Source organism: Macaca nemestrina, chromosome 14 (assembly GCF_043159975.1).
Source record: "Macaca nemestrina isolate mMacNem1 chromosome 14, mMacNem.hap1, whole genome shotgun sequence".
In the NCBI taxonomy this organism is placed as follows: Eukaryota; Metazoa; Chordata; class Mammalia; order Primates; family Cercopithecidae; genus Macaca; species Macaca nemestrina.
In genome coordinates this window covers 749,862-776,671 of record NC_092138.1, presented here as the reverse complement: position 1 = coordinate 776,671, position 26,810 = coordinate 749,862, and the positions used below count along the sequence as shown (strand labels likewise).

General features: G+C 43.6%; 1 protein-coding gene across 13 annotated transcripts in view; it reads left to right on the top strand.

The window, feature by feature from the left end:
• Window positions 1-26,810, top strand: part of LOC105498944 (FA complementation group C) — a 217,055-nt gene that overhangs the window by 59,009 nt on the left and 131,236 nt on the right. For 9 of the 13 annotated variants that reach the window (XR_011612949.1, XM_071078753.1, XM_024786795.2 and 6 more), the window contains 4 exons: window positions 5,970-6,212; window positions 7,806-7,890; window positions 13,181-13,285; window positions 14,908-15,002. Coding sequence is in view for 12 of the 13 variants with exons in the window: in XM_071078753.1 (XP_070934854.1) it covers window positions 6,048-6,212; window positions 7,806-7,890; window positions 13,181-13,285; window positions 14,908-15,002 (450 nt within the window). In the remaining variant the exon portion in view is untranslated. Of the gene's footprint in view, window positions 1-4,193; window positions 4,210-4,643; window positions 4,682-4,702; window positions 5,322-5,969; window positions 6,213-7,805; window positions 7,891-13,180; window positions 13,286-14,907; window positions 15,003-26,810 lie in introns of those variants that run through there. The other 4 variants (XM_011771342.3, XM_011771346.3, XM_071078750.1 and 1 more) reach the window with 3 other exon arrangements.

Here is a 26,810-nt window from a genome sequence, read left to right as displayed (position 1 = left end):
GAGCAGCAAATATTGCTGCCTGATCCTTCGTCTGGAAGCTTCATCCCAGAGGGGCACCCGCCAGATGCCAGCCAGAGCTCTCCTGTATGAGGTGTCTGTCGACCCCTGCTGGGAGGTGTCTCCCTGTCAGGAGGCACGGGGGTCAGGGACCCACTTGAGGAGGCAGTCTGTCCCTTAGCAGAGCTCGAGTGCTGTTCTGGGAGATCTGCTGCTCTCTTCAGAGCCAGCAGGCAGGAACGTTTAAGTTGTCTGAAGCCATGCCCACAGCCGCCCCTTCCCCCAGGTGCTCTGTCTCGGGGAGATGAGAGTTTGATGTATAAGCCCCTGACTGGGGCTGCTGCCTTTCTTTCAGAGATGCCCTGCCCAGGGAGGAGGAATCTAGAGGGGCAGTCGGCTACAATGGCTTTGCGGAGCTGTGGTGGGCTCTGCCCAGTCCGCACATCCCTGCGGCTTTGTTTACACTGTAAGGGGAGAACCACCTACTCAAGCCTCAGTAATGGGGGGTGCCCCTCCCCCACCGAGCTCAAGCATCCCAGGATGACTTCAGAGTGCCGTGCTGGTAGCAAGAATTTCAAGCCAGTGGATCTTAGCTTGCTGGGCTCCTTGGGGATGGGATCCCCTGAGCTAGACCACTTGGCCCCCTGGCTTCAGCCCCCTTTCCAGGGGAGTGAACGGTTCTGTCTTGCTGGTGTTCCAGGAGCCACTGGTGTATGAAAAAACTCCTGCAGCTAGCTTGGTGTCTGCCCAAAAGGCCGCCTAGTTTTGTGCTTAAAACCCCGGGCCCTGGTGGTATAGGCACCCAAGGGAATCTTCTGGTCTGCAGGTTGCGAAGACCGTGGGAAAAGCATAGTATCTGGGCTGGAACGCACCATTCCTCGTGGGACAGTCCCTCACGGCTTCCCTTGGCTAGGGGAGGGAGTTCCCCAACCCCTTGTGCTTCTTGGGTGAGGCGACACCCCACCTGGCTTCTGCTTGCCCTCCGTGGGCTGCACCCGCTGTCTAACCAGTCCCAGTGAGACGACCCGGGCACCCCAGTTGGAAATGTAGAAATCACCTGCCTTCTGCATGGATCCCATTGGGAGCTGCAGACCGGAGCGTTCCTATTTGACCATCTTGCCAGCTTGTGGAAGATTTAAAAACTATTTTTTAATTGTGGAAAGTAACATATTGAAAAGCATATAAACATGATTTATACTTTGGTGAGTCATTAAAATGTGAATACATAGTCACTGCCACGCAGGTCAGGAAATAGAATATTGCCAGCATCTTGGTGCCATTCACGCACACCTTCCCAATAGCACATCTTCCTTTCCTCTAAAGCAGGGGTCTCCAAGCCCCAGGCCACAGATGGGTACCAGGCTGTACAGCAGGAGGTAAGTAGGAGGCCAGTGAGCATGCCTGGCTGAGCTCCGCTCCCCGTCAGATCAATGGCAGCGTTCGAGTCTCACAGGGGCGTGAATCCTTGTGTGCACTGCACGTGCGGGATCTAGATTGCACGCTCCGTGTGAGAGTATGACCCGTCAGATCAGTGGCGGCGTTCGGTTCTCACGGGCGTGAATCCTCGTGTGCACTGCACGTGCGGGGATCTAGATTGCATGCTCTGTGTGAGAGTATGACCTGTCAGATCAGTGGCGGCGTTCGGTTCTCACGGGCGTGAATCCTCGTGTGCACTGCACGTGCGGGGTCTAGATTGCACGCTCCGTGTGAGAGCGTGACTGATGCCTGAGGGTCTGGGGTGGAACAGTTTCTCATCCCAAAAACACATCCCTGCCCTCCCTGCCCCGCCCCGGTCCGTGAACAAATTGTCTTCCACAGTGGGAGATGGGTGCACCAGAATCTCGCAAGTCACCGCTAAAGAACTTACCATGTAACCAAATACCACCTGTTCCCCAAAAACCTATGGGAATAAAAAATTTTTTAAAAGAGAACTATATGAAGCAGTAATTACTGAGAATATTCCAAGTTAATGTCAGACGGCATACCACAAATACAGGAAGCTTTCTTATTTTGAACGAAGCCAGAGGAAAAATGCACCTTACCTGTAGAGGGGCAGAACATTCAACTTCTCCTCAGAAACCATGGAAGGAAGAAGAGAGGGGAGTGAAATATTTAAAACTACTGGTTTAAAACGCTGAGAGAAACACCTCACCTTGTTAAGAACATGCGCTCGATACCTCTAGGGATCTACACTGAGAGAGTCTTTGGATGACTGAGTCCACCTGTCAACACTCAGCTTCCCAGCAGGGTTGGATTTGCCCAGCAGGTGTGATCATCCCACATGTGGCTGATGGCACAAGGTGCTTTGATTAACCAGATGCTGGCGGCAGCCGCCACCGCCCCTCCCTGGTCGTCACAACCATAGCACCATGTTTTCACCCCCCAGCACCAGAGGCTGTGGAGCAGCATGTTGAGGATCCCTGCACTCCGTGATTCCTAAAGCTGTTTCCATTTAAAACAATCAGATACATTTCTATTGCTGAGCACAGGTTGTTTGCATTTTTTTGTTGAGACAGTCTGGCTCTCTCACACAGGCTGGAGTGCGGACTGCAGTGGTGTTATCCCGGCTCACAGAGGCCTTGAACTCCTGGGTCCAAGCGACCCTCCTGCTTCAGCCTCTAGAGTAGCTAGGACTGTAGGCACCTGCCATCATGCATGGCTAATTTAAAAAATTTCTTTTTTGTAGGGGTGGGGTCTTGGTTTGTTGCCCAGGCTGGTCTCAAACTCCTGGCCTCAAGTGGTGCTCCTGCCACTGCCTGCCAGAGTGCTGGGATTTCAGGCATGAGCCACTTTCCAGGCCTGCAGTTTTATTTGAATAAAATGTTTGTCTCTTTTATCAAAAAGTTCTTCATTTTACTGGGTTCCCAAATATCTAAACTGATCTGCATGCAGTAACACATGAAATATTTAAGAAATTCATCAGTTTGTTTCTGCAGTTTCTTTCTTTCTTTCTTCTTCTTTTTTTAAATCAGTCTCACTCTGTCTCCCAGGCTGGAGTGCAGTGGTGCAATCTTGGCTCATTGCGACCTCCGCCTCCGGGGTTCAGGTGTTCCTCCTGCCTCTGCCTCCCAAGTGGCTGGGATTACAGGCTCCTGCCACCACGCGCAGCTAATTTTTGTTGTTTTCAGTAGAGACGGGGTTTCACCATGTTAGCCAGGCTGGTCTCAAAACTCTTGACCTCAGGGATCCACCCACCTCGGCCTCCCAAAGTGCTGGGATTACAGGCGTGAGCCACCATGCCCCGCCTCTTCAGTTTATTTCCTTAAGGACACAAACTTTAGAGCCAGACCCTGGATTCATATTCCACAATCATAGCTCTGCTGTTTACTAGCAGTTATTTCCTTTCAGTTTTTTACATAATCTTACTTTGAGCAATTATGTAATCTCTTGGTGCCTCTGTAAAATGGAGATGATAATAGTACCCATTTCACAGTGTTGCTGTAATGATTAAATCAGTATGAATAAAGCATTTAGTATACTGCCAAGAGCATCGTATAAATGTATCCAAGTATAAACTATTATTATGTTTATAAAATGAGATATTACTAATTAAATTTCACACAGGCAACATAAAAATACTTTAAAAATTTTTTTGGTGGGGAATTACCTTTTAAAAATTAAATTACTGGCTGGGCAGAGTGGCTCATGCCTGTAATCCCAGCACTTTGGGAGGCTGAGGCAGGCGGATCACTTGAGGTCAGGAGGTCGAGATCAGCCTAGCCAACATGGTGAAACCCCGTCTCTACTAAAAATACAAAAATTAGTCGGGCGTGGTTGTATGTGCCTGTAATCACAGCTATTTGGGAGGCTGAGGCAGGAGAATCACTTGAACCCAGGAGGTGGAGGTTACAGTGAGCCAACAGCGCACGACTGCACTCCAGCCTGGGAGATAGAGTGCGATTTTGTCTAGAAAAATAATAACATGAAAATAAAATTAAATCACTTCATCTGGAGAAGCATTTTGCTGTGGCGTCTAACTTAGAACTGTACTGTGAGGAATACCGGTGAATTATTCGTTCCTTAATTCCGTGTTTTTTGAGTGTTTGCCAGGCGTGTGCTGCATTCTAGGAAGACAGGGAATTTACACAGCAGTAGAGGAAGCGGTAACTAAGGGAACGAATAAAGCCCAGGATAGTTACCCGGAATCTGCAGAAAGGCCTGGGAGGATTTGTGGTGTGCATGAAGCAGATGAGAGGCCTGGGCTGGACCGTGGTGACCGGGGAGAGGGAGCGCAGATGGGAGGCCTGGGCTGGACCGTGGTGACCGGGGAGAGGGAGCGCAGATGAGAGGCCTGGGCTGGACCGTGGTGACCGGGGAGAGGAAACAAGGGCTGTCGGAGAGGGTGCTGGAGCCATGTTTTGCAGGGTCAGGACTCCAAGCAGCTGGGAGTATCTACGGGGAGTTTAAATTTCTTTTCAAGGAAGCTGTGACGAGAGGTTTTCCCCAGGGGAGTGTGCTGGTCTCATTTACATTTGCTGCAGTGTTTTCTGTCTGCTGCATCGAGAGTGAACTGGAGAGGGGCGGGCCCAGCCCGGCAGCAGACGGTGCAGCACTCCAGGGCTAGGCGGAGGGCGGCAGCGAGGCGGGAGGAAGTGCACGCAGTCAAGTCAGATCACACACATTTATTTTGGCGATGGACTTGACAGGTGGTGGTGATGGCTTGGATGAGGAAGACAATGAGGAGGCATGGACGTTACCTAGATTTTTGGCTAAGTACCATTTTGACAATATGCATATATTCGCTCTATTATTAAACTTCCTTTTCATTTTGACATGATCCTTCTCAAAACTGTAAAGGTTCTAGTGTATGTGCTGCCCAAGTGAACATGAAAACCGCACATCTTTTAGGTATTTTAAAACTTTCCCAATCTAGATTTTTTTGCACTGCAGCCAAATTGTACAGTCGTTTCAGATTTCTTCTTGTTTTCTTGTTTAGTAATGGGAACCGCCTTTGTTGATATTTTGGGTATTTAATTGGGAGCATTTTACCTGTTAATTATGGCTGTTGAGGATTTAAACTCACTTTGTTTACCACCAGTCTTTTGAAGTTAGATTGCTGAGTATCCTGCCTGCCCCGGGAGTGTCAGAGCCTGTGAAGGCCTGCAGCTGTTGAGAGGCAGCTTTCCCTCCTCTGCGATTCCTGCTTCCGGCTTCTGTGGGCGATGGAGGGGTGTGGGATGGGAGGGGCACCTGGAGCTGCTGAGCCAGCTCCACCTGAGGCTCACTGTGTAACTTCATTGTTCTTTTCATCATGGCCTTCAGGGGTAGGAAGTCAGGCTTATGAGATGTTATCTGCTGTGGCTTAGGACTGGTATACCTCCTCAGTAAGTGGAATTTATTATTACTTTACTAAAATATGGCTTCTTCGTGTGAATGAAATGAGATCAAGCATATAAAGCAATCTGAAAAGATTGCTTAAATTGTTGCATGTGGAATCAATTATTTTACTTTTTTTCTAAGAAATGAAGAGAAACTGGGGAAAAAATTCGTTAGACAGTAATGCATAGAGATTTTTTACACCTAAATGAGAAGCCAGAAATTCATATAAAACATAAGAACTTCAAAAAGATTTCTTAGGCACAGAGTATTATTAAACACTCATGGATGTTTTTGATTTCCTATTACATTAAAATACTCAAATCAACTTCATATTCAGAACATTTAAAAATAGCTCAATCTTAAAAAGAAGATATAAAGTATTATCAGCTGTGCTTTTTGTGCGTAATTAGCATGTTGTGCCTGTGGAGGTGTAATGACTTCTAGCCTAATGATAGTATCATGATTAAAAGTTGAGATGGTAAAACGTGGAGCTCCAGCTGGGCGACACATTTGGTGACAGTTCAGAGATGACTCCAAAATAGGAGCCGTGCTATGTTAGTTCTTCGTAATCCCCCCTTCACCCATCAGTGAGTCGTGAAGGCTCTGATAAAAGAGCCTTTTAGAAATGCTTCCATTTGTTCCCTTTCTTACAGATTTAATGTGTGCCCAACATTTCCTTCAGTGCTGGACAGACTGCTGTGAAGGGACATCACCTTTTCCCTTTTTCCAAGATGGCTCAAGATTCAGTAGATCTTTCTTGTGATTATCAGTTTTGGATGCAGAAGCTTTCTGTGTGGGATCAGGCTTCCACTTTGGAAACCCAGCAAGACACCTGTGTTCACCTGGCTCGGTTCCAGGAGTTCCTGAGGAAGATGTATGAAGCCTTGAAAGAGATGGTAAGTAGTGGACCAAAATAATGGAATTATTTTCTGACTTCAGGGACTCTGCCACATTTCACCAAGACAGAATGCCACCCGGAGTCAGGACTTGTGGTGGTGAGTGAAGTGCCAATGGATTAGGAAGACAGATTACTCAAGAGCTGGTTTCCTGGTCTCCAATTTATTATATTATTATAATTTCTTCTTGAGTAGCTGTATTGTCACATGAGTCTTCCTGACCAAGCAAGTTGTTTTTAAATAATCAAGATTTCATGCTTGTTGTCAAGTAGTAAATGGGATTCTTTTAAAGGCCTTCGTGTCCCTTGAATCCTGGAGAATTTGCTACATGCTTAAACCTTTCCTCAACCCTCTTCTCAAGTGGGCTGTCCTAAGAGATGATAAATATTACGATCTCTTCTTATAAATGTAATACTTTTTATAAATATTAAGATTTTGAGTATCTTTACTATTATATAATTTATTGTTTTCAAAATTTACTATATTTTCATTTTGATGTTGTTTTTTTATGATAGATATTTTTATGATTTAGCACGTTTATATATTATGAGCTAGTATTTTGTATTTAATTTCAAAATGAAAAGCAAAATTGTCACTTAACAAAGTGTCCTTGTATTAAGCTTTTCTTCCCAGAATCAGAGAGTAAGTAGGAAATTTGAAGAATAATTTGTATTGATAGTATGAGTTCATACGTTTTTAGAAACTATAAGGAAAGATACAGTCTGTGTGAACAACCAATGCTAATTTAAAAAAATTTTTTTAATGAGACATATGGAACTTGACCTTTCTGTGGTCCCAGAACGTCTGGGACCAGCCTTGACGCTGGGACACGTGTGGGACGTGTTGCCGCAGGAGCGGAAAGTGCCTGTCGTGTCAGCTTGCTTGCATCTTATCCTATCCTAGTTTGCTTTTATTTCTGAGCTTTTATGAAAGGTAACAAGTGGAAAAAGGTCCAGTTGTACAATAGCGTGTGTGTGTGTTTTTAAATCTATTTGGTTGATCCTTTTTCTGTTTCAGGGTTTAGATTGTTACAGCCTAAGTATGATGTCATTTGCCATACAGTTATCAAAATAGTAATAAACAGAGATATATACATTTATGCTTTGGGTGCTTTTATTTCTTTTTACAAGTTCCAGATTCTCGTCCCTTTAAACCTTCTTCTTTGAAATAGTCTTACTGGAGCTGAGTTCGTAACCTCTCTTATGTTAGAATGAAAAACCAGGATAAAGATATGGGATTATATATCACCAATAATTTGTTTTCAATTCTTAAGCACTCTTTGTTATTTTTAAATAAAGAAGCCTTTATTGGCTATTAAGTATGAGTAGAATTAATTTTGCAACACAATTGATTTTACCTATGTCATACATCTTAGTTTGGTGACCTCGTTTAAGGATGAAGTAAGGTGGGTGGTTGCTTTTTAAACTTTATTTGAATTACTTACCTAAAGATCTTCTCTAATCCTTTTTTGCTTACTTTTAAAAATGGTATACTAAACAAGAAGCATTCAAGCTCCCTCAACCTGTAATGTCAGTTCAGTCTTTCTGAGTTGCATAATGCCTTTACTGACCAAAATTTATTTTTCTTTCACAGGATTCTAATACAATCTTTGAAAGATTCCCCACAATTGATCAACTGTTGGCAAAAGCTTGTTGGAATCCTTTTATTTTAGCATACGGTAAGAATCCAAAACGTGTCCTCTCAAAATATAATCTTTGCATTGTTTCACAGAGGCTTACATTATGAACCTTTCTCCTATTTTTTTTTTTTATGGAACAACTTATCAAATGTATTCATTGTTTCATTACAAAGATGGCTTCCTACACTGTTGTCCAGGTATGTGTGTGTAGGTTTGTATGGATACACACACACACACACATGCACGCACCCATGTAGATCTTCAGGAAAATAGAGCTCCTTGTATTAGAGGACAGCAACTCCTAGATGATTTAAATATCTGTTTTTGCCTGTAATCGCTTTCATAACTTCATTTTAAATTCAATATAAAATAGCTATACTAATGATACTGAGTTAATTTTGTTTCACGGTTTCATAACTCCCACGCTGTTTCCGTGTTGTAAAGTCATTCTTGAGAGTCTGAATCCTGCTGTGACTTTGCCTTTGATGTTGGCCCCTGTGACTTTATTTAAGGGTGCCATTTTGGTTTTATCCAAGGTGGAGATGAATGTGGGGGCACTTTGGGGAGGTATTCCTTCATCGAGCTCCTGTCTGCTGTCCATCTCATTTCCTGTTTCATCTTCCACAACTATACCTCATGGTGGTAGCCGGGTCCTGTTACTAACAGTGCCTGAAGGCACTTTGTGGCAGGATTCCTTTCACACTCATTCTCCTTTGAAATAGCCTTACTGTGCTGAGGTAGGAGCTGCTGGGAGTGTCTCCATGGCCTCCAGCGTCTCCCTGTGATCCACTTACTTCACTGTCTGAGGTAGGAGCTGCTGGGAGTCTCCATGGCCTCCAGCGTCTCCCTGTGATCCACTTACTTCACTGTCTGATGCCCTGGAAGACAGCATGACTCTCAAGAGCAGGAACCATGGTTTTAGTTCTTTGTCATCCTAGGGCCTCCCAAGGAGCATGGCTGAGGTTTGCTTTAGATTGACTGTATTATTAGCTAATGTAATATTTACTTTTAAGATTTTTTAAAGTCAAAGACTAATTGCATAATGTAATGACATTAGAACCCAAAATAAAATGCATATTCCCCTTTGATGTTGTAAAGAATCCTATAGTTTCCCATTTCTAGGCTGTCGTAGTCATTATTGGAAGAGATGTGAACTAGGCGAGAAAGGAACAACATGTGTGTTTAGCCCTGTGAGCAGGCGTGCATGGATGCCCACACACTCAGCCTCCCTCATTCTGCCCCACCCTCGTATGTCCATCCTCCTTGCCACTTACACCTCTTTCCCCAACCCCTAAACTTCTTCAAGTTCTTGATTCAAAATGGCAGAACTAGTGAGGCAGCAGTGTGTTTGCCCATCAGGGCCACGCTTACCTGTCCTTGGTTTATCTATTGCAGTTAGGTCAGTGTTTCTCTAACATCTTTGACCAGAAATACATTATGTATATGTGTACGTGTGTATATGCATATGGATATGCACACACACGCACACACACACACAGTGAAACACATCTCATGAAAGAATACATACAATAGCACCCCCCTTTGACTTTCCACAGTTTCAGTTACAGTATAGTACAATAAGATATTTTGAGAGAAATGGAGAGATCACATTTACGTAACTTTTTTTTTTTTTGAGAGACAGAGTTTAGCTCTTGTCACCCAGGCTGGAGTGCAGTGGCGCCATCTTGGCTCACTGCAACCTCCACCTCCTGGGTTCAAGCAATTCTCCTGCCTCAGCCTCCCAAGTAGCTGGGATTACAGGTGCCTGCCACCACACCCAGCTGATTTTTGCATTTTTGTTTGTTTGTTTGTTTGTTTTTTTTGTTTGTTTGTTTTTTTTGAGACGGAGTCTCGCTCTGTCGCCGGGGCTGGAGCGCAGTGGCCGGATCTCAGCTCACTGCAAGCTCCGCCTCCCGGGTTTACGCCATTCTCCTGCCTCAGCCTCCTGTGTAGCTGGGACTACAGGCGCCCGCCACCTCGCCCGGCTAGTTTTTTGTATTTTTTTAGTAGAGACGGGGTTTCACCATGTTCGCCAGGATGGTCTCGATCTCCTGACCTCGTGATCCGCCCGTCTCGGCCTCCCAAAGTGCTGGGATTACAGGCTTGAGCCACCGCGCCCGGCCCTGATTTTTGCATTTTTAACAGAGATGGGGTTTCACCATGTTGGCCAGGCTGGTCTTGAACTCCTGACCTCAGACGATTCTCCTGCCTCGGCCTCCCAAAGTGTCGGGATTACAGGTGTGAGCCACCGCGCCTGGCCTAAGGGTTTAACAAGGACAACAATATGATAAATCAACTGTAACAATACAGTGTAGTACATAACTTTTATTACACTATGTAGTTTCAGTTGATTTATTGTATTGTTGTCCTTGTTAATCCCTTACTGTGCCTAGTTTATAAGTTAAACTTTATCATAGGTATGTGTGTGTAGGAAATAAAACACTGTATTTAAGGTTTGGTACTGTTCTCAGTTTCAGACATCCCTGAGGGTCTTGGAACATTTCCCCCATTGATAAAGGGGGACTACTGTATTATTATTCTGTACAGTCCATATTCACTATGCTGTTCATGGTGAGTGGTGTTCATGACCCGATACTGATTTCATAACCCTTGATGCTTCTTGACCAAAAGTTTGAAGAACATTGATTTAGGCCAATATTGATGGCAGGAAAAAGGAAAAGAAATTGTTGAATGACCTTCATTTAAAAGCAGTACCCATTGTTAGGGGCTTCATGGATTTATTAACTGCTTTTTAGAAGGAAAGAAATTCTACGTCCTTTTGACGTACATGGTGGATGTAATACGTCCTCAAGTCAGAAATGTGAGAAACACGGGGAGGTTTATGATGTAGCGTGAGAGGCATTGCTCACTTTGAGCTGGGCACTGTTCTCTGTGGATTACATAATGGACCTAATTAATTCTTGATGACAGTGTTGCAGGGTAGATAATTATGGATTAGAGTCAGTGAGTCGCTTTCCCTAGAATACAACACTGAGAAGAGCCAGAACCCCACTCCTCATGTGACTTTAAAGTCCGCCTTGCTGTGATGTTCTGTCCCTGCTGGATCCATCTTGTGATTGAAGTGTTCCAGTCTTGGCATTCCACTAGCTAGCTTCACTTGCACATACATATTCATTCAGTACGTATTTACCAATTATTATTGTTATTATTTTTTTGGAGACGAAGTCTTGCCCTGTTGCCCAGGCTGGAGTGCAGTGCCGTGGTCTCGGCTCACTGCAACCTCCGCCTCCCGGGTTCAAGGGATTCTCCTGCCTCAGCCTCCTGACTAGCTGGGACTACAGGCATGCACCACCACATCCAGCTAATTTTTTGTATTTTTAGTAGAGACGGTGTTTCACTATGTTGGCCAGGATGGTCTCGATCTCCTGACCTCATGATCCGCCCACCTCGCCCTCCCAAAGTGCTGGGATTACACCACACCCAGCCTATAAAGTGTTTCTGTGTGTGTGTGCCAGCCCTTAGGAAAACGCGGCTCACCGTCTCTGCCCATTGGGAGCTTCCAGTCAGGGAAAAAGAGATACTTAAGCAGGTCAGCCTGGCGCAGTGTAACAGTTCTCTGATGGGAGTAGCAGCTGCTGAGAGGAAAGGAGGGTTTCTCAGGAGAGACCCTGCTGGGGCAGACTTGCAGATGTGATTCTCTAAGACAGGGCAACTGAACTTGTGGGGTCTCGTATTTCTTTGTAAAAGTGGGAGTTCAGACTGATTTATCCTGGTGTCCTTGAACTCGTATTTATGATCTTTCCTTAGCACCTTATCTGCATTACCTTGGCCCCTCCGACAACCAGAAACAAATTCTCCGTCCCTTTCTGTCTCAGCGCTTGTGTTACCTTTTGAACTGCTCTTAAATTTCAGTTTCCTATTGAGGTGTGCCCTGGCTCTGAGCTCACAAAGGTGGCTGAACAGCACGAAACCCCGTGAGCAGTCAGATGTTGCATGTGTTGCACCTATTGTTTCACTGGTTGCCTGGAAGGGATCTTTTCTTATGGTTTTATAATATCAAAATTGCTTTTCTTTTTTGTTTTTTGAGATGGAGTCTTGCTCTGTTGCCCAGGCTGGAGTGCAGGGCATGATCTCGGCTCACTGCAACCTCCGCCTCCCAGGTTCACGCCATTCTCCTGCCTCAGCCTCCCAAGTAGCTGGGACTACAGGCGCGTGCCACCACGCCCGGCTAATTTTTTTGTGTGTGTGTTTTTAGTAGAGACGGGGTTTCACTGTGTTGGCCAGGATAGTCTCAATCTCCTGACCTCGTGATCCGCCCGCCTTGGCCTCCCAAAGTGCTGGGATTACAGGCGTGAGTTACCATGCCCAGCCCAAAATTGCTTTTTAATTATAGTAAAAGCAAACTGTTTTCATCATGGAAAAAAGTAAGTAATACGTAGTGTTCATGGAGAACAGGATCAGAAAAGGGTAATAAGGAAGGAGGGAAGAATTGGAAATGAAAAGATACTGAAAAGAGAAGACAAGAAATTGATAATAATGGAAAGTTAGAGAATACCTTTTTATTCGGCGATGTCCTCAGTGTAAAAATACTGCCTTCACCTTCTGAAATTCTGGTCCATTGCTTCTAACTCTGCCCTCGTGATTAAGCATGACAGCTGTTACCTCTCTTCTTCACTATTCGCTCTCTATTTCTGTATAACAAATTTCCGCCAAACTTAGCAGCTTAAAACAGTGAATATTTATTGTCTTAAACATTTGCTGCCTTCATACTTTATAGAATTAAAGTTTAAAGAATTGCATTAGCTTTTATGTGGAATTTCAATTCTAGATATCAAAAAGTAAAATATAAGGTGGCAAGTGTATGTTGTTATCTTCCTTTCCTTTCCACTCATTTGTAGAATCCAAATTTACACTAAGATGGACTGTCAGCGACTGTCCCTGCAATGAATCCAAGGCAGTTTCCCATCTCACTTAACATGCCTTGTGAGATGCTCCAGCCTGAGTTCAAGGCCTCTAGGGTGGAGTCTGACAGATGCCAGCCCCTGGAGTGAGTGCTGGTGGCACTCGTGAATAGCAGTCTGGGGCTCATGTTCGTAAATTGCCTAAGCAAAGCCGTAAGCTCATTAGCATTTCGGTGCGTGGACTCTGGGCGCGGAAAGTCGCCCCCTAGAGGTTGGGTGGAAGTTTCTCTGGCTCCTTCTCTTTTTTTATTTTTTGGGAGAAAAATAAAAAATAATAAACTGTTTGAAGTAAGTTTGTGTAATCACTCCACACCTGGGGAAACTCCAAGTTTTGGGTATTCTTTTAGATTTAAGCTTCATAAACTGACATTTCCTTTCTTTTTTTCCTTTTTTTTTTCGGTGGTGAGTGGTGTTTGGAAATGATCCCCATCAGATTACATTCTTTTTAACAGCCTGCTGCATGTGTAAGGATGTCATTGGGTGCATCTGTCACACTTGCTACATGAAGCTAGGTAGAATTTCTTCTAATATTTAAACTATGGGAAGCATAACAGTCACATTTTTAATTAGTGGCGTTGGTTCAGCCTGAAGAATCATAGGATCTTTAGTGGTTAAATTATACGACTCTTGAAATGAACTGATCTCAGGCAAGCCAGTGCTTTATAATACTTTATTTGAACTCATAAAAACTAGGGGAAAAAAATGAACGGCCTCAGAATAACCCCTGATAAAGTTTTTTCAGAGATGTTAGTTATTGGAAAAGCTTAAGCTATGTATGTTCACGGGAAAAAATGGGTTTAAAAATTACTGTTAGCAATCTTTAGTTTGTGGATAAAAATACAGAAGTCGCTTACTAGAGTTGGTATTGTTCTTATTTCTTTGTTAATGGAGTCCTTAGAAATGCTGGGTTTTGGCCAGGCACGGTGGCTCATGCCTGTAATCCCAGCACTTTGGGAGGCCATGGCAGGAGGATCAGTTGAACTCAGGAGTTGGCGACCAGCCTGGGCAACATGGTGAGATCCCTTCTCTACAAAAAATACAAAAATTAGCCAGGTGTGTGGCACGCGCCTGTGGTCCCAGCTACTCAGGAGGCTGAGGTGGGAGAATGGCTTGAGGCTGGGAAGTGGATGTTTCACTGAGCTGAGATCATGCCACTGCACTCCAGCCTGGGTGACAGAGCGAGACCGTGTCTCAGAAAAAAGAGAAAGCTTGGGTTTATCAGATTGCAGAAGATGAGGTGGTAGAGAGGACTGATTCCGGGCACCGGGTGTCTTGGCCTCACCTCCATGGCCTTGTAAAGTCTGAAGTTGCTTTGCCCTAGCTCGGGTACTGACATCTTCAGTTTCTAGGCCTCGTTTTTGTTTCTTAATTGTGTTATACAATCTTCACTGGAATAGACTCAGTCACCACAAGAGGAAAAAGAAAGTGGTTCATCAAGTGGATGTTTCTGCAGAGTGTAAGATTTCAAAGTTCAGATTTGTATTGCATGTTTGGTAAAGTTTTGTGTTTTAAAGAATTTACATTTTAGAGTAAAGAAGCATGTAAGAGACTTCTATTTTATCCAAACACTTGGTACTAAAAATATTTTTTAAAGCAATCCTTTTTATTAAATTTATTTTTAACAAGTGAAGATATTTTGGCAAATTAGAAAATTAAAAGATTAAATCAGAAATATTGGCTACTCACTGCCTGTAACCATTAAGTTGCCTTAGAAAGGTCGAAATTACTAACCGCTGGAAATGTGAAAACCTGATCATGAGGAAAGCCCAGTTCTCCGAGTTCTTTCCGTGTTTCTCATTTGGCTTTAAAAATTGCTACTGTTACAGAAAGGAAATTGACCACACAAGAGTTAAGTGATCCCAAGGCCACAAGAAGGAAAACACTCCACAAAGTTAAGCTTAGGGAATTCTGAAGGACAGCTAGGAGAGCGAAGATAGAGTGAGGGAAAATATTCCTGTCAGCAGAAAGAGAGTGTGCGAAGTGTGGTGGTGAGAAAGCAAACGTTACGTTCGGGGATACTTGTACTGTGAACGTAGTAGTTTGAGATTTTCCTAAATATAATGTTTCAAATATTTTTATATTGATTATTTTTTCTGCTTAATAAAACTTACTCATTAAGTTTTCCTTTTTGTAGATGAAAGCCAAAAAATTCTAATATGGTGCTTATGTTGTCTAATTAACAAAGAACCACAGAATTCTAGACAATCAAAACTTAACTCCTGGGTACAGGTAAGAGAGTAAATCTTGCTCTGCACTTCTTTGAATTAAATTGATTATTTAAAAGTGCTGCTTAAAAAATTGTTGGGGGGGATCCAGTTCTGTGATGTTTTAGAAACTTTTTCGAACATACCCTTCACTGTTACCTTATCTTGCTGGGTAAAAAGTTTTTCAAGAGATTTCAATTTTGCTCGACTGTGAATTCCAAAAGATATAATTCTTCAGGGTGAAGACCTAATGTTGAGTGGTTTTGAAAAACTTCTTTCAGGTGATTAATGTATTCCGTTTCACTCTTAACAACTGCTAGCCTTCAAAAAATTGTTTTTGCCTACCAACCTGGTTTAGATTCCTTTCCACCTGCTTCCCTGCCTCTCTCAAAATCTGTTTTGTAGTAACATGAAAACTCAGCAGTGCGGCGGGAGCAGCACTCTTTATTTTGTGTCCCGAAGTTGGCACCTGGGCCAGCATGTGCACAGACTAGATCTTGGTGCTGCGTGGCCTCTGCTGCTCACACTTTGCAACTGGCTACCTACTGTGCTAGTCCAGATAGCTGACAGCTTCCTAGATTTCCCTGTCTGCTTCTGCTTTCTCCCGAAGGGCAGGTGTCAGGTGGAGCTGTGGTGAGGCTGGGCTGCAGCTGCCATCATCAGCAGCGCATTGGCTGTTCTTTTCTGTTCCCCACACTGCCTTCTGCAGCAACCCCAGAACTTGCTGGTGCCGGTCAGACTCCACTTAGTGTGCATGTGGTTCAGATTACCTGCTTAGCATTATGAAATCGTCCAAACAGATGAGTGCATATGGTTTTGTCTGTCAGTCTGACTGGTGAGATTGTTACATTCACTGCTTTTTATGATTTCTTTGTTTTAGACAAAATTGCTAACAGAGATGATGAAGACTGTATTTATATTTTTCTGTTTGAAAGAATAGAAGGGAGTCAGAGGGATTGGGCAATGGAAGGAAAGAATACAAACTTTAATTGGAAGGAAAATTAATGTAAGGAACTGAAGAAAGGAACGGATAAGTAGAATTAGGGAAGAAAGAATGCGTAACAAGGCCTACGAAACAAAATAACATATTTAGTCCTTAATTGTTTTAATTGCTGCTTTTATTGAATATTTGATATTTTAATGCATATTTAGCATATAATTTTGCATTAGATAGCTCATTGAGTCCTGAAGTGGGCCATCTAATGAAGTGTTTTTAGCGTGACTGGGTTAACTTTCTTCATTTAACTCATGACTTTATTAGCCTATTTAAAAATTTCTAGCCTTACATTTTATTCTGTGTTTTCCTTGTTTAATACTCTATCTACTTATTAGTAGGTACTTATTAAGTATAGTTGAGGGAGTTAAAACACTTAATCCGTGCCTTCAGGGAATTCCCAGACTGGTAACAGGTCACTCCAGGGTAACGTGGTTGGGTTATGACTAGAGCTGGGTTTAGGTATGATGGTGACGTAGAGGGGGACACTTACTTTCACGTGGGGGTTTGGAGACATTTCCTGGGGCAGGTGACGTGTTAATTGAATTCTGAAGGACAGCTAGGAGAGCAAGGATATAGTTAGGGAGAATATTCCTGTCAGTATAAATACACTACGCAGAGTATGGTGGTGAGAAAGCAAACGTATTCAGGGGACTGCGGGTGCTTAGGTGTGCCTGGAACTTGGGGTTTTGCGGAGTTGGTGATGAAGCACGAAGCCAGAGAGACTGGCAGGTACAGTCCTTGCATGTGACTATAGGAGGTGTTCATCTTCATAGCAGTGGGGCAGCCACCAGAGTGTTTAAACAGAGATCGTGCCTGGGCGCGGTGGCTCACGCCTGTAATCCCAGCACTTTGGGAGGCCAAGGTGGGCAAAACATGACGTCAGGAGATCAAAACCATCCTGGCTAACATGGTGAGACCTTGTCTCTACTAAAAATACAAAAAATTAGCCAGGCGTGGTGGTGGGCGCCTGTAGTCCCAGCTACTAGGGAGACTGAGGCAGGAGAATCGCTTGAACCTGCGAGGCAGAGGTTGCAGTGAGCTGATACCATGCCACTGTACTCTAGCCTGGGTGACGGAGCAAGACTCTGTCTCAAAAAGAAAAAAAAAAAAAAAAGTCAGAGAAATCATGAAATCATGTTGCCAGTGTGAGTTTTAGAGACTAACAGCAAAAGGAAGTTGGTTGAGAAGAGGCCAAGGTTAGACATTGGAAGCTATTGTACTGATAAGTTGAGAAATTGAGAGGGCCTCAAAGAAATGGAGGAGGGGGCCCGATTTATAAAATATTAAAAAGGTAAATTCCCAGCAGGTATAATGGCAGATAAATGTCGATATACTTAGGCATAGCTGGAAATGTACAGAGAGCAGGTGAATATCCCATTCTCAGGGGAGCAAGCTGATTTGCTGGCAGAGGGTTGAAAGTCAGCCACCTGTGGGAATAGTGGAAGCCTTAGGTGAGGTGGGTGCTGGGACAGGGGCCCAGGGGAACTGGAGAGAGCCTTGGGAGACACTGACCTTAAGGGGAAGTGGAAGAATGATTGATGCTGCAGAATACAAGGAGGGGTCCAAGAAGTAGAAGGAGAGAAGCAATGGAGAATTAGTGCACATTCATATCTAATGCCGTAGAGCAGTGCCGTCTAGTAGGAATAAAATACATGCTGCATAGATAATGGTAAACTCTCCAGGTGCTGCTTTAAGAAACATAAAAAGAAATAGTTAAAATTAATTTTAAGAAGATATTTTACCTAATTCAGTATATCCCAAATACCATCGTTTCAACATGTAATCAATATTAAAATTACTAATGAGATTCTAATCTTTCTCATGATGTATCTTTGAAATCCAGTGTGTGTGTTACACTAACACATCTACGTGTTGTATCTTCATTCAGACATTAAATTTTCTTTGCAAGTTCTTGATCTGTATTTAGATTTTATAAAATATAGGGTTGAAAAAGTAGATTCACATACCCAAGTTGTTCCAAGGAATTTTATAACTGAATCAAGAATCGGTGTTTAAATTAAACTTGAATTAAAATTAAATAAAAGTTCAGTTACTCCCTGGTGCTTCCTGCACTGCAGTGCTCTGCAGCCACATGTGGCAGGTGGCCCCTGTGTTGGACAGGGTGGCTGTGGAGCATAAGGCAGAAGGGTCGAGAAACGCTACTTGGATTCAGCCACTGTGAGCAAAGACTCGGTGAGGAGAGGTTTGGTGAGAGGTGGAGGGGAATAGCCAGATTGCTCCAGACTGAGAAATGATGGGGAGGTGAGGAAGCAGAGATGATAAACTTCACCCTTTCAAGAAACTTGGCGGTAAAGGAGGGAGGACTTTGGCAGTGAAGGAGGTGATAGCCAGACTAGGGTGGGGTTGGCTGAATTGAGCAAGTCCTGAACATGCTTTACATTGAGATGAATGTGCGGGTAGGGAGCAGGTGAGGATGTGGGAGGTTGGGAAAACGGTTTCCCTCCTTAGTTACCAAGCAAGCCTGAACTAAATAACATGAACCGATAAAATGATGTCTAAGAACATATTAATGATTCAACTCTTAACAATTTATTGTTAACATATTAATTATTTAACTCTTAACTCTAAAGCTAATTACATTGCCCATCATCAGTCAGTACATACATAATCTCATGTTGGCCATAAATGCAGCAAGATAGAAGGTAGTCTGTAGGTTGGTTTATAAATCAGTTCACATCTCGGGTGTACTTGATTTTATCTTAGAGGTGATATTTTCTTCGTGGAGGTTTTAGAGTGACATGGTACACGTTAAAGATGTATACCTTGTCATGCAATATCCTTGTGAACATTATAAAACAGCCATATTTTAATGTTTGCTAATTCATTCAGCAAGTATTTATTAGGGCCTGCCATGTGCCGGGATGTTCTAATTGTGGTAATAAAATCTTGGGTCATTCTGTGTTGTTGGAGCATTACAAGTATGATTGAAATACCCTAAATCGAAAACTAATAATTTCTATGGTAAATTACAAAATTCAGTAAACATTCATTAATTAATAAATTTGAAAATGACAGACTGAGTTGTATTTTTAGCACAGAGAAAAAATGCTTCTGTTTGACACTTGACATGTTAGCATGTGTTATATTGGAAACACATCAGTAAAATGTTTTGGAGTTTTACTGACAACCTTGAATGTGCCGTCATAGAGCACCACCTCAACAGCTCTTCTTACAGTTCAGAGACGAAGTTCCAGGACTCCTTCACATATTTTGGGAATATGTGGTCTTGAAAAACGTAGTTTTACTGGTGAATCCACTGAACAGATACTTTTTGAGCACCTACTGTTTGCCAGGCACTACTGTAGAGGCTGAGGATACAGCACTGGACCTAGAAAGACAGTCTTTTCTCAGATGCTACAATAGATGGGGAAGGTTTCCAGGGCCTGCCAAATGTAGGAGGATGCCTGTCTTCTCTGGCTAAACCATACCACTATTATTTTTTATTCTGATGAGAAACACACACACACACACACACACACACACACCAGGGTGCCAGGAACACACACACACACACACACACACACACACACACACACACACACCAGGGTGCCAGGAACAGAGATCCGAAGGTGGTGTATTCTATCTGTATTCCCTTTCGAAGTGCAGTACTAAGCAATATCCAGATAGCTTCTGTCCTCTACTTTCTTCTTTTTCAAAAAAAAACTTAAAGATCTAACAGACTTACACAAAACATAAATGCCAAGCTTAACAAGTTGTGAAAGATCCTTGTAATCACCACCCAAGGAAATAGAACAGAACACTGACTGCTTCTGGATGCCCCTGCCCGCTATGTGCCCCTTGTTGCTTTTTTTTTTTTTTTTTTTGAGATGGAGTTTCGCTCTTGTTGCCCAGGCTGGAGTGCAATGGTACAGTCTCGGCTCGCTGCAAGCTCTGCCTGCCGGGTTCAAGCGATTCTTCTGCCTCAACCTCCCGAGTAGCTGGGATTACAGGCGTGTGCCACCATGCCCAGGTAATTTTGTATTTTTAGTAGAGATGGGGTTTCTCCATGTTGGTCAGGCTGGTCTCAAACTCCCCACCTCAGGTGATCAGCCCACCTCAGTCTCCCAAAGTGTTGGGATTACAGGTGTGAGCCACCGCGCCCGGCCACTTTGTGCCTTATTTAATAAATTTTTCTGCACTCCAAGGTCATAAAGTTCTTCCATATTATCTTCTAAGAGCGTGTTGGTTTGCTTTTCCCATGTAAGTCTGTGATCCACCTGTAACTTTTATGGTATGGTGTAAGGTAGTAAGTAGTCCACTTTCATCTCATTTGCACATTGATATCCCATTGGCTGGCACCGTTATTGAAAATCATTTCCCAGTGATCTGTGGTGCTACCTTCGTCATGCATCAGGTGCCTTGGGTCCACAGGTGTGATCCTGAATCTGTCCGTTGTTTTTGTTGTTTATCTTTGGTATTAATCTTAGTATCAACTTGACTGGACACAAGGTCCTGATGACATTACTCCGTGTGTTTCTGTGAGGGTGTCTTGGGGTGAGATTAGCATTTAAATTGGTTGACTGAGTAAAGCAGAATGCGCATCCCAATATGGGTGGGCCCTGTCTCAGTGACAAGCCTGACTAGAACAAGAAGGCTGAGACTCCCCTGAGGAAGAGAGAAGTCCTCCTGCCTGAAAGCTTGTCCTTTTCCTGCTTTCACACTCAGACTGAAGCATCACCTCTTCCTGGTCTAAAGCCTGCTGGCCTTCTGACTGAAACTATACCAGTGACTCTCCTGGTTATCCGGGCATTGGCTCTCTTGGGTCTCTGACTTGCTGGCTACTGTAATGGTGTTAGCTGATTCCTGATAATAAATCCCTGTGTATGTGTGTGTCTATCTCATTGGTTCAGTTTCTCTGGAGAACTCTGACAGATACATTATCTTTATGCCAGTTCCACATTGTCGTCACTCTGACAAATACACTATCTTTATGCCAGTTCCACATTGTCGTCATTAATGTGGCCTTCTGAGTATCTTGCTCTCCAGGAGGAAGTTCTTCCATCTTGTAAGACGCCTTGGCTAATGTTGGAACTTAGCATTAACTGTTACATAAATTTTAGAATGTGTGTGTCAGGTTTCACTAAAACACAAAATAACTTGTTGGCATTTTGATTGGCATTGTAATTAGTCAATTTGGTGAGAATCTCAATGGCCACTATCCTCTAAGGGAAAATTGGTTTTTCTGTTTTGTGTACTGTTACTAGCAAATTGAACAGTACCTGGCACAGTATAAATTTTTGAATGAATTAATGAATATATGATATGAATAAATGAATGACAAGTTGTACAAATTTGTTGTTTCAGATAATCTTCCTGATAACTTTGAAACATTTTTGCCAACATTTAATTAGCATAACCTTTTAATGAGGCTGATGATTAGCTTGCAGAAGTATCTGTGCTACCATTTCCCAGTTTTCTTAGGTTGCATTCATAGTCGTATTTTTAATCTCTGACTTCTTTGGAGGGATCCTTTGAAGCCAGGTGTCCATCTGATGGTTCCTTAAGTTAGATACAGCAGACCTTCCTTACTAGTCACATGGAAACCATAATGCGTATCCTGAGAGGAAGTGGGAACTGGAGGGGCTCCTGCCAGCCCTCTGTGGGGTGGAATCCCCACCCTTCCCTCAGGGTCCCACTTGGACTACTTGTGACACATGACCATCTATCATCTAGACCGGCTAAGGTTGTAGTGCAGGTACCTTTGTGAAATATTAATAAAGCTTGATTTCTTCTTACATATAAACATTCTAATGTTGTTTTCACATCTCAGTGGACTATCTTGTGCACTATTTGGAGTACACACCCCAACTTTATTAACCAGTCATAAATTTTGATAAAATCCACATGCTACCTTGGTATATGCAACTTCTCTTCACCTATTCTCAACCCTAATATCTTTCCATTTTCCATTTTTGCACCCACGTACCATGAAGGCCACTCCCTGATCTTTCCAGATCCTAGCATCTTCCTGCACTAGCTCCAGACGTGCCAAACCTATGCACAGATTTGTACTTGGCAGAAATTTTCTTTCCTCTCCTTGGAATGGTTTTATATCCTTACTAGCCTGGCTGAGATATGGAAACCTAGGGAAATAATTATTGTTCAAGTTTGAATGGCAATTTAAAAGGGAAAATAAGGTGGTTAGTGAAAAATAGCAGAGGCAAGGTGAAATTCAGAGACGAGGCTGGGATGTTAGCGATTCCTCTTCCACAGCTCCATCCACTGTTTTTATGACTTTTAAGTAGCGAACACATTACTGAAATTTTTTCCTACCTGTGTTCTATTTGCTTGACTTTCTACAACCTCAGGGTGTTATTTTTTTAAAGATTAATTGGTAATTGAATTTTTGTATTTGCCTGTATAGGGGATATTTATTCATTGTTTTTCCAGTATCCATCTCCCCTCCTTTCCCACCTTCTTAATAGTACCCTGAATTTCCCAGCTGTGCATGATTCATTCTGGGTGAGAGGTATCTTATGTGGCTCCTGGAGTGGGTCCTACCTGGCTTACCCAACACTGCTTCTCTGTTCCTCTGGCCACAGTGGTTGGTCAAGATGAGCCCCATCAAGGCTGATGAGATTCAGGGCTGTAACATTTGTTTGCAAGATTGGGAAGTGGATTGTATTTTTCCTGATGAGCATGAATTAAGTAGCACATAATCCCTGAAATTGCTTTTGGTCATGTAGAACTGTGAGATCAGAGCCTGTCTGGAAATGGGGTTAGTCCCAACACAACATAGCTGAGAAAAAGAGAAAGAGAAAACAGGTCATATTCACCTTGTATGGACCCTGGATCAAGTCTTTCCCAGGCATAAATGCTCGAATTTCTTCCCTTTTCTATTTGAGCTGTTTGGTTCAGGATTTTGTTACTAAAAGCCAAGAGCATTTTGAGATAACATTGTTTGGGGCATTAAAAAAACATTTCTTTGAAGCTTTTTGAAACTCAGGGACACATGGACACAGTTGCGGGAAAAAAATCTTATGTATTCAAGGATTTTATGAATAAATAGTGAATTTAACAAAGTACTTTCAGTTTCTTAAAAATTGCTTTAATTTGTATTTGTTTTTTCACTGCCATTCGTTGTAAAGATATATGCATTCAAGAATGCAAGAAGGATATGCATCCTTCTTCCCAGCCTCAGTTAATTTTACTCCTTTGCACAATCTGGAAGTGAGTTCATAATATATAAGTTTATCACTGATATGGTTTGGATCTGTGTCCCCACCCAAAACTCATGTTGAATTGTAATCTCCAATGTTGAGGGTGAGTTGGGCTTGGTGGGAGGTGATTGTATCATGAGGGTGGTTTCTCATGAATGGTTTAGCACCATCCCCCGGTACTGTCTTTATGATAGTTATTGCGAGGTCTAGTTGTTGAAAAGTGTGTGGCACCTCCATTGTTTCTCTTGCTCCTTCTCTGGCTGCATGACATACGTGCTTCCCTTTCACCTTCCACCATGGTTATAAGTCTCCCGCGGCCTCCCCAGAAGCCAAGCAGATGCTGCAGTGCTTCCCGTACAGCCTGTAGAACGATGAGCCAGTTGAAACTCTTCTTTATACTTACTTTATAAATTATTCATTGCCTCCATTACTCAGTCTCAGGTATTTCTTTATAGCGATGTAAGAATGGACTAATACAGTCGGCTTACACTCATTTCCATGGTGGCTGAAATGGCATAAACACAATTGGAGGTCACCACAAGATCTTGCCTTTTAAAAGAGAGAGTGGCCTTCAAGTAATACCTTTATTCCATGTTATAATTTACCGAATAATAAAGGACTGGTATATAAGTTTCTTTTTAAAATATCCCTCTCTTTGATTTGCACCCTCACAAGAATTCCTCTTTAGGTTAATCACGAACTCTATTCTCCACACTTGGAACTTTCAAATATAGGATTGTTGCAGGACTTTTCCCTAGTTCAGCTAAGGACGGGGTTCTTTATCCCATGGCCATGAAAATTCAGGCTGGTAGACAATTCGAATGGTGAGTGAGAATGGGTTTTATTGGGTAAGAAGGAAGAAAAGGGACTCTTGCTAGACCAGAGTCCCTGCTGGAGTGCTTCCCGCCTGCCATTCAAATCCCAGGTTCCTCACAGGAAGAGGAGGGGCCAGGTGCCTCCCTGCTGCAAATGTTGTGAACTTCCTGAGGCTCCACCTCAGTCAGTGGGCAGGCTGGTTGGGACCCCTGTCACCTGGCTGTCTCAGTATGACCTTGATGTATCATTTTTAGGAAACGTGTTTGCAATCACCGTTGAAAAAGTAACATAGTTTAGATATTTTATGGACTTGGTTTTTACTTTCTGCAAATATTGCATATAGACTATCTCAGAAAAATAAAACAGAAGGATAAACTCATGGTCTAAATAGTATTTGGTATGACAGTGGAATTCAAAGGTTCATACGTGAAATTGAATCTAATGCAAGATCAGACTGGTAAAATGATTGAAGTTACAAAAAGAAATCTGACAATGAGAGGTGAAACCAGCTGGACTTCTGGGTCAGGTGGGGATGTGAAGAACTTTTTTGTCTAGAGGATTGTAAACGCACCAGTCAGCGCTCTGTGTGTAACTAAGGATTGTCAACGCACCAATCAGCACTCTGTGAAAATGGACCAATCAGCACTCTGTAAAATGGACCAATCAGGGCTCTGTAAAATGGGCTAATCAGTAGGATGTAGGCGGAGCCAAATAAGGGAATAAAAGCTGGCCAAGTGATTCTTGGATTCAAGTGATTCTCCTGCCTCAGCCTCCCAAGTAGCTGGGATTACAGGCACCTGCCACCACACCCAGCTAATTTTTGCATTTTTAGTGGAAATGGGGTTTTGCCATGTTGGCCAGGCTGGTCTCAAACTCTTGACGTCAGGTGATCCTCCTGCCTTGGCCTCCCAAAGTGTTGGGATTACAGGTGTGAGCCACCGCACCCAGCCCAGAAGGATCTTTTTAAGTGTCTCTGTTCAAAAGCCTCGGGTAGTTTCCTGTCTTATTCAAAGTGAAATGCAAAGTCCATGCTTGGCTCATGAGGCCCTCTGTGACCTGGCTGTGGGGTGTTATTGATTTTCTCTCTCATATTCTCACTTCTCTCAGCTACAGTGGCCTCCTCACTGTTCCCCACGTGTGCCCAGCAACTCCCTCCTGGGGCTTGGGGGTTTGAGCATCTGTCTTCACTGCTCTCCGAGAACAGCACGACTCCTCTGGGTACCGCTTGGGTCACTGCTGGATGTCGCCTCCTCATGGAGACCTGCCTCATCATCCTGTGCTAGACCCTCCCTCTCTTCGCTTGCACAGTCTTAGTGCTGGTCAGCTCCTGACGTGCTAGGTTTTTTTCTGTCTCCCCATTACCTCCCAAATAGTTACGTGTTCCATGAGCGCAGAGACCTTGTTGTACAGACTAGGATAGTAGTGCCTGGCACACATTTGGTGATTATTTGTTGAATCAGTAAAGAAATGAATAGGAATTTTTGTGGCAAAATGTGGTGGGATTAGGAGAGGGACTTCCACATGGAGAGAAAAGAGTGGACAAAGTTGACCATGGCTAAGAAATAGCGATTACTCCAGTTAGGCTGGAGAATGAGGTACCTAGAGGGAGAAGTTAAAATTAAGGTTAGAAAAATAGTTCGGGACACATTTTGGAGGACTGTGAGTTTGTTTATAAATTAGTGGTGTGAGGCAACAGTGCTGCGAGAGTGTTGTCATATGGCACCTGTCATACTTCTCACGCCCCTGCTTCCTCCCTGGCTCCCCTCCCGTCTTTTCTTCGTCCTCCATCCCTCATTTATTCCACAGTTGTATCCTGAGTGCCTACTGTGTACAAGCAGGTGTTGGGAATGGAAGGGTCTTGCCTTTGAGGATCTGGTGATTTTATTGCATTTTACCAAGTGAAGGGGTGAAACAGCATGCAGAAGGCACTGAGGTAGCCAGAGGGAAGGGAGAGACACTTTGTTGTAGGAGTGCAGAGAGATTGCAGAGGTGGTTAAGAGGTTTCCAGAGGGGGACAGTTGAGTTTGCAACATGAAGGCCCCAGGTGAGCAGAGGCTCAGGGCCTGCACGGTACTAGGAGACCTGAAAGTGATTTGAGGTGTAGGCAGACAGAGAGCTAGAAACGTTCTTCTTGCTGATGATAAGAAAAGCGGCCACATCTCATTGATCAAATTTTAGGTACTCAAGAAGGTTTAGATAGGGTCTGATCCCAATAGGCCACTTGGTCCATAGTAAAGAATTCACTTAACTTGAAAGGCAAGACATTTAATTGAAAGGGTTTAAAGGGGGCTGGGGGACACATATGTAAATATAAATCAGATGGTAGCTTCTTTGTTGAAAATACGTTCAGCACGGTGCAGGAGGGCAGGAGTTGGCAGGTTTAGATGTTGGAGCAGTGGGAGTGGAGCAGTGGAGGATAGTGTTAGATTTTAGGAGACTAATAACACCTCTCTGTCAGTCGTCTCCTGCCTTAGGAACTAGTGGAGAATAAGATGCCAGAGGCAGGCAATTGGACAGTTCCTTTACACCTAAAGAGATTCAAGAATGTAGCTTGTGTCTGTGGTTCGGTTGGCTCCTCTGGATTCAGTAGATAAATCCAGCAGGCACTGGTGAGCTGAGCCCCCAGAGGCCTGCCTGGCCGGGACCGAGCCTGCCTGGCCGGGACCGGGGCTCGCCTGGCCGGAACCGGGGCCTGCCTGGCCGGGACTGGGCTCGCCTGGCCGGGACTGAGCTCGCCTGGCCCAGCATGGTGCAGCGGTAGGCCAGGACGCAGCCTTTCAACAGGCAAGGCAAGTTGGAAAGAGGAAGGAAGAAGGACCTATGGGGGGCGGGGCATTTT